The sequence below is a fragment of the Solanum pennellii genome, chromosome 6, assembly GCF_001406875.1.
Source record: "Solanum pennellii chromosome 6, SPENNV200".
NCBI lineage: Eukaryota > Viridiplantae > Streptophyta > Magnoliopsida > Solanales > Solanaceae > Solanum > Solanum pennellii.
The window spans coordinates 39,577,206-39,585,195 of record NC_028642.1 but is presented as its reverse complement, the minus strand read 5'-3'; the positions used below and the strand labels follow the sequence as shown (position 1 = coordinate 39,585,195).

General features: G+C 36.9%; 1 protein-coding gene across 2 annotated transcripts; it reads right to left on the bottom strand.

The window, feature by feature from the left end:
• Positions 1-414: 414 nt before the first annotated feature.
• On the bottom strand, positions 415-6,858 carry LOC107023537 (transmembrane 9 superfamily member 3-like). 2 transcript variants are annotated; one of them, XM_015224254.2, is made up of 8 exons: positions 6,691-6,858; positions 4,529-4,741; positions 3,880-3,920; positions 3,123-3,708; positions 2,891-3,028; positions 2,640-2,796; positions 2,052-2,536; positions 415-794 (listed from the first exon to the last, which is right to left on the bottom strand). In XM_015224254.2, exons 2-8 carry the CDS (start codon positions 4,675-4,677, stop codon positions 575-577), a joined length of 1,776 nt encoding a protein of 591 aa, XP_015079740.1. In that variant the 5' UTR covers positions 4,678-4,741; positions 6,691-6,858; the 3' UTR covers positions 415-574. The 2 variants fall into 2 exon arrangements, with proteins under 2 accessions (XP_015079740.1, XP_015079741.1); XM_015224255.2 differs by having other exon boundaries at positions 4,529-4,687.
• Between the last annotated feature and the right edge of the window lie 1,132 nt (positions 6,859-7,990).

Below are 7,990 nucleotides of genomic sequence, written 5' to 3'. Positions count from 1 at the left end.
AATTTCCATTTTTTTTATCAATCATACCGGGAATTTTACTTTTACTAACGTTATAACTGAAGAATTGGAATATTTATATGGCACTAATTAGGGACGTTTGAAAACTGTTTATTCAGGTTATATTACTCCTAAATGTCCGGTCTTTTATCAACTCGATCGATCAATACATTTATTGAAAAAAATAAATTACCTGGCTTTATTTGATTAGATAGTGTACTTGATCGCGCTGTGTATAGTCATAAAAATTTCTCTTACCGACATAACAAATTAGTGATAAGTTGAATGTATATTAAGTTAGTAAAATTGGGCAGAACATTGATGAAGACAACAAAGAGTAGAAAAAATGCGTAGTCTCTCACGATTATGCAGTGTCAAACCTTTGATGGACAAGATGTTGGGTAGGATCACTACTTATACTTAAAAACTTTCTGCAAATTATTTTTGATTCATTGATGAAACTTTGAATAAGAAAATCTCTTTGTTCTTACATTAAAGGGAACATTGTGACCTGCTTTGATCCTAAATATTACATACTCACTCCAAACAAGCTAAGGATGTTCTTGAAAGCAACCAGCTATTCACATTTGATACAGCCATACAGAAGACGAACAAATAGCAAGCAGGCATGAAAGCCGACAGTGCCTAGCATAAGGAAGACACCACAACTAACACAAGCCATATATCCAAAGAAGAACGAGGTTTGCATGAAACCGTTCATGTCTGACCGTGAAAAGTAGTAGTACATGGAATAACCAAATAAGTACAAGCCAGTTGATCCACCACAAAGAAAAGACCTGTTTCAAGTGAGAAATTAGTCAGCCACAAAGACATAGCAAAATATTTCGATTGCTTAGCAATCAGACATTTGTAGGTGACTAAGATAATCCTCTGGCAAAGAACCTGCAAGACCAGATAAACTCGGTGCCCTACTGTCCTTGTGGAACTAGCAGGGAACTCTTTTAATGCAAAGTTAAGGCTATGCTCTCCAATAAGCTAAATGGCGAGATGGCTAAATTAAGGATATCCTCAAGAACCACTATAAGGTAAGCCAAGATACCGAAACCTCTTGAACAACCATAGCAGAAAGGTAGAGATTCAGGGTGACTTCAACATATGATTACTTAGCAAAATCTATTCACATCTTTAAAAATTATAAAAGCAAATGAAGGCAGAGAGCTTATCAATATGTTGGTTAAGCCCCTTAATTCTTTAAGAGAGGAAGGGGGTTCAAACCTCGATAGCTGTATTTTTGGAGGGAAAAAATACAAGCAAATGAAGATTAGGGCACTCTCCTTTTAATGAAGACTGGGAAGAATCACAAACTAAACTAAATAGCATGAGGCTCTTACAGTTTTTATTCCGTTTTGGTTACTAAAAGCTTAAATGAGGGTCCACAGGTCTTTCGTCTAGTGTAAGAGCGCAGCACATGACGTGTGGGTGAGGGGCACGCCATGGATCAAACTCTACGACAGACAAAAGTTTGGTATTTCAGTGGAGAAGGCTAAAGGATGGGCCTAGCTACTATCTATCGAGCTTCAGACCGTGTGCTACTGCCACTAAGGAATTTCTCAGTTCAAAAAAAGTTTTAAGGGGAGTACCAGCAGTCCAGGGCCATGGCATGCCACAGGCCTGAATGAGAACTAAAGTTAGATTTACAGATCACCCACTAAGAGAACTGGTGACAAAAGAATCAAACACAAGCCTTTTGAGCTAAACTTCCTTATTGACTGGTAAATAGAGAAGGAAAAAATCTTAGAACATGAATTTGCATTTGCACTTATAACAAAAAACATGATAGCAGTACTTGTTTCAAGAGCATTGACTGTCTTATGGTCATAGACGGGAAAATATAGACAAGAGCCAACTAAACAGCAACACAAAGAATTCAGGAAACAAAGATGTGGAAATTCTCCCACTAACTTATTTCCAAGAATAGCAAATCAATCTGCTTTGTATAATTGGATAGGAGATAATCATAATTTACACCTTATGAAAGAAAAGCAATATATAGTAACAAAAGCATCATAGTTATAAGATGAGAAAAGACGCACCTCCACCACCATTCATGATCTTCTGCGGCAAGTTGGATGTATGTCATAGCAATAGAGACAAGAGCAGTTGTAATCAGAAGGAGAATGAACACAACAAAAAGAATGCTATATATTGTGTATATCCTGTAACCCCAAACACTAGCAAATATGTAATATAGCTGAATATAGATGACACCAAAAGGCAAAAGTCCTGCCATTGCCATTTGGGTTATCACACGCCTGTACCAACGCTGTGGGGGAACCTCACGAGGACACTTTGTGGTGTGACAAGGAGCTTGAAACTCAGACCTTATTCTCTTCCCAGAAATCGCACCTAACACAAATGACGGTAATGCTAGAAAAACCCAGAGGAGAAGTATAACCACAATTGTGCCCAAAGGAAGTGCTGCAGTAGACCCATAGTTGAATGCAACAGTATTAAGGAAGAAAAAGGTTAGCAACAAGGGGCAAGAGAACATTCCTCCCGTCAGCAATAGAACCCTTAGCTGTCATGCCAAAAACAAGTTAATAAGGTTATCTGTACAATATTCTCTTAAGAGCTCAATTTGAGAGAGGAGTTTAAGGTAGCAAGAATCCTGCATATCATACCGAGTTGCTACCTTCGAGCTGATGATAAAAAGATACAGCCGAAAATCCAGCAACTGCAGAAGTTATTGCATATATTATGACCAACGCAGTGGGCAAAACTCCTCGATCATACGGTTGAAAAACACCAAGCACGCCTAAACATAGAATGACCACCACACTGCAGAAACATGATCAAGAAAGGTATCTTCACAAAGAGTTCATGCTGGATGTGTACTTCTTATTTAAACAAGATGATATCAAAAATTACTGACACTGCCAACATCTGTGTTCCACAACCAAGCGCTGAAGAAAGCAAATCGTTGCACTTTGGGTACCGGAAGACATCGCCATGGAGGCTTTTCCACCCAGTTTCTTCTTGGTTATCAGAAAATTCTTCATCCTGTGCAAGCCTTTACAAGATTGAGGAAAAAGGAGTATCCTTAGTCTGATACTAAGGTCAAAACATATCATACTTAAAAGAACAAAATGGATATATCTTCTTACTTGTAAATATCTCTCCTCAGGACTCGCAAGTAAATTGCTCCCATACATGACATCAAGATGAAAATTGTTGCACATGAGTTTAAAATGGAGAACCAGTGAATTTGTAAGTGATGAGGCAAAGCAGAAGAGCTCTTGTATTTGTCCATTCTCTTTTCAAATGGGGTGTTAATTTCCTTCCACACCACTGTGTACAGGAATTCTACATCAACTTCCTTATCATTTGTTACATCAGCTGTAAAAGATGGATCGACTCTAACTAGGATTTCAATAACATGGTCCTTGTGGTAGTAAATTTCAAATTGATAAAATGTATAAATGTGATATCTGTACTCATTAGGGTCATCAATTCCGTCCTTCTCGACCTTCCCAAGGAACGCCCATATTGGCAAGTCATCATAGTACATCTGGACGTAGTAATCCAGTGCAACAGCGGTTCTGAATTGTGCAACTTCCTCCTTTGTCAACCTTTTCTTACATATAACTTTGGCATCTTTGTCCGCCAAAAACTCGAGCTTATATGGAGCAAATATAAGGCGATCTCCATTCAACGCTTCACCAAACGATTCTTTCTTCTTTTCCAAATTATCTGATAATGTTTCAGCACAATAGAAAACCAATAAGATTAACAGGAAAACCTAAGAGAAGATTGACAAAAACAAAAAGGTAAAAAAAGAAAAAGATTAATGTGTGATAAGAATAGTGATCCTTATTCAAAGTAATAGACAATCAAGGACTTAATAAAAGTGAAGAAGAAAACCTGGTTGACAAAATGGAAGATCGAAATAAGCATAAGTTTCACTGCAATAGGAAATATGAAAAACATTATGGAAGCAGACAAAACAGTAAGAAACATTAGAGAAATGTTTCATTTTATTTGCTTCATTAAACTGCCTAACAAGATTGTCTAAGGCCTTTGATGACCACCTTAGTTTAACCCACAAAGAGATATGTCTGATTCATCAAACTATATTATCGTTTTCTATTGACCAGTTCCAAGGGTTTTATCAGATTTATAATCAGGTAGGAAATAAATTTGACATATGCTTCACCAAGCTAACCATTCACCTAAAGCAGAAAGTAATAAAATTGATCGATCAGAAAACAATTGAAGTATGATCTGTTAATGTGTATGCAGCTATGAAGAAAGTGTCTTCAAATAGAAACTATGTGGACGGGGTACTTCTTGGGGAAAGAGACAGGAATTTCCTTGTTTTACGTGATACTGAAGTGTTGATGAAGTGATCCTTTTAACCCCACTTGTGGGAATACACTGGGTATGTTGTTTTGTTGTTAACTAACCAATTAATGAATTATATACCTGACACTAACTGAAGAATGGATGACATTTCTTGAAAGACATAACGCAGAAGCTCAAACACAGTGATTGAAATGTTTAAAGTATCTACCTGGGATTAGAGAATGGGCCAACCTTGTTTGCATAGAAAGGGACATCATCTCCATTTTTATACCGATGTGTAGAGGCATCTGATTGTACTAAGCATTCAAGACTAATAATTACAGTTGTAAAAATGAGTATTACCACAGGTTTCTCCATTCTTCTTTGGCTTTTAAGATGAAAAATATGAAGTCAAATAAAATGAGTGCTGACTAGCACCAAGCTGAAAAAGAAAAAAAATGATGCAAGGCACATGAATTACATTTTAACACTTATAATCTTAAAAAACAAATAAGTGAATCCCAATGTAACAGTATATCCCATTTCTTGGCTAGATATATATACGACATGAGAAAGTATATGTGCTTGATGTGTTGGTTGTTATTTATATTAAGGTAAGGGTGCTCTGGAAACAAGAGGAGTTGGAACCTTGGACTTATTCTAACAAGTGAAGGTGTGAAACATACCATAACTTTAAAGATGCACAAGTCTTAATCTATAAAGGATTGATAATGATTTTTGAAGAAAACTTGTAACTTTGAAGTCTAGCATCCAACTATACAGCCAGTTTGCCATTTGGATTAAGGTATGAGCATTTAGTGAAGGTGCACAGTACTGAGGATAACCCTTGTATGCAATAGAAAATGTTGGTGTGATGCGTTGGAGGCCATTTTGGCCAAGAAACTCAATAGAAAGCTTGATGCATCGCGTCAAAGGCTTTTGGCGGCAAAGCTTGAGGATACTAAGGGGATTTGAAGTGTGTCCGGATCCTCTAGCATAAAAACCACGATTCCCAGCTATTTTCTCAATGATAACACCACATAAGTATGGGAAAAACACCTTTGACTCACACCATCCATGTCAATTAGGATATATCCCCTAGACACAGCTTCCAGCAGTGGCTGCAAATTTATGATACTAACACACAGAGCGGTAGCCTAAGCGAGAAAAGGAGAGAGTAAAGCTAAATGTGATGCCATTGATTCTGTTGGAGGAAGATCCACAGGGAAGAGAATTGCTTTTGCTAAAGAAACAACAATAAAATAAGCTCTTGCTCACCAAATTGTGGAGAGGGATTGGAGGGGCTAACATCCCATCAAGATTTCCCATAAGATTTCGAGGTAAGAAATCAAGTTTACACTTAGAAAATCAAGTTCGATCCAGATGTTGAGACACCACACAAGAGCAGAAGCATTGTTAGCTTTGAGATGGCTGACACTTCTCATGTGTGCCATTGAGATGTTTTTGATTTTAGTAGTTTGGTCATTTTGTATTGAACTCTGCACTCACTCTATCAAATCCCTTGGATTGTCATAGTAATATAGCATCCATTTTATGGATTGTATGATTTTGTTGGGGCTGTACCCCAACCTTTATGCTTTGTGTACTGTGAGCTGATTCTCTATACTTGGTGTTGGGACATATTATGTGGTTTAAGTGTAAGGCTTGATACAGATGTTGTTGTATGGGATTTAGCTTAAGACATGGAAGCATGGATGGTTCTATAAACACTAAAAACTCATCCCAATATCCTGTATGATATGATATTGATAATGCTTGCTCATCAGTTGGCTAAATTGTTATGGTTTTCCTAATGGAGTTAAATCTATCGGATATGATCAAGTTCTAAATTTTTTCGATGTGACGTCTTTATATGTTCCGGTAGATGAATCTCCCATTTCCTACCAAATTTTGGAAATTTGAATTCTCAATATTCCTTTGACCCAAACACCAGTTAAATACAGGTCGCTAATTGAAAATATTCTTAACGGGAACTGAATTTGATGAGGGCATGTACTATAAAAGGAAATACTTTCTCCAGTTAGATCAAGAAATGCAGCAGAGCACACATAAGGTTGAATTCTCAGTTTGAACTATGAGTACAGAATGAAAATGTTCAAGATTCCGTCAGATAGATCATAATCCTAACTTAAAAACATCAACTTTTTTTGGCATCAGATATCTGCCTATTTTGGCGAGTAACTGTATATAACTCACCAACTACACTTCCCTATCTGTCACAAGTTATAAATTCTCCTAATTAACTGTATCAATCCATCCCATAAGGATTACGAAGAAAGTTTTGAACTGAAACATTGTGCTAATCAGAAATGATAGGCATACTTGCAAACAATCAAATAGTAACAAAGGCAAAGCTTGAAAATTCCTTACAGAGAGAGAGGGGAAAGAGTCAACCACACCAAGTGGAAACAGCAATTGCAGAGAGGAACAAGGACAGATTGAAGGGATACTCTCTAGTCTTCACATCAATACTTTGAAGCGCCGTGCTAAGGTCAACCACACCAAGTGGAATAATACTCAAACGGTTCATAATATTATAAATGGTCTATTTATGTGAAAGTTTAAATATGATCCGTTTTGGCCACTAGTTTTTTATTTGAATTTTGTTGGACCAGCTGAAATACTTCATAAGTGAACCCCCCACCCCCCCCCCCACCCCCAAATCAGTAATTTCTGTTTTATCGACTTACATATTAATATATAAACTGTCATCCAGTATTTCATGTATCTTTATTAAAAAAGTGTATTGGTGATTTGATTTTAGTTTGTATCTTTAGAGAGTGTAGGTACGAAAAGGTTTCGGTCGAAATTTTTGATCGATAAATTCGTAAATTGAGAAATAAAGAAGTTGCATCGGAGAAAATTCTTTGTAGGAATCAATTAGTTGAGGGAGCTAGTTGGGAAGCAGCGACAAATATGATGGCCAAATAACACCATCTCTTTCCTTCCGCTATAGTTTAAGCGTGAGGTAATAGTTTCTCCATAGCATCTATTCAGCTTCATGTCTTTCAATCATCCGAGTATTAGTATGCTTACATGTTCATTAAATACGTACAATCTTCACATCTCAGTCTAGAGTCAACCATTCCGCCAATTTCAATTATGGAACTCCAGCTTTATCCAGCTTGATTAGACTTCATTAGACGATTAATAATCCCAAAAGGGGGGGATGAACCATTCTCCCTAAGTGTATCCATTCAAACTAGACAAATTTAAATCTGACTTGGTGTAAAAGTCTAATAATAAGTGTGTAAAGGATATTGAATGTGAACGGACTTTTAAGCATGAAGAGTTTTTCTGGCCTAATACCAAGAAAATGAAAGGTCGTGACGCCTTCTTTCCAACATATTCGACCGTTGTCAATCTAACTTTCTGCTAAAAGTTATGCCCATTTTACTAAGCATTATATATTCTGCTTGATCCTCGGCCGCGCGGCTGTGCAACAAAGATAGTGCTACTATTAATGTTGCGTGAAGTATTAAGTGAAGTAGTTTTCAGCTGCGCAACCGTGCACGTTTCTTGAAAATTCTTTTAGTTTTCTTTTTCATGTTCTAGGAGGGGTGTTTTATTTTTTTCTTATTTCATAACTTCAACCCATGAATATTGACTTTCTCCAAAGCGCAAGTCAATCACACAATACGAATCTTAGTGTCAAGGCGGACAAGGGTTA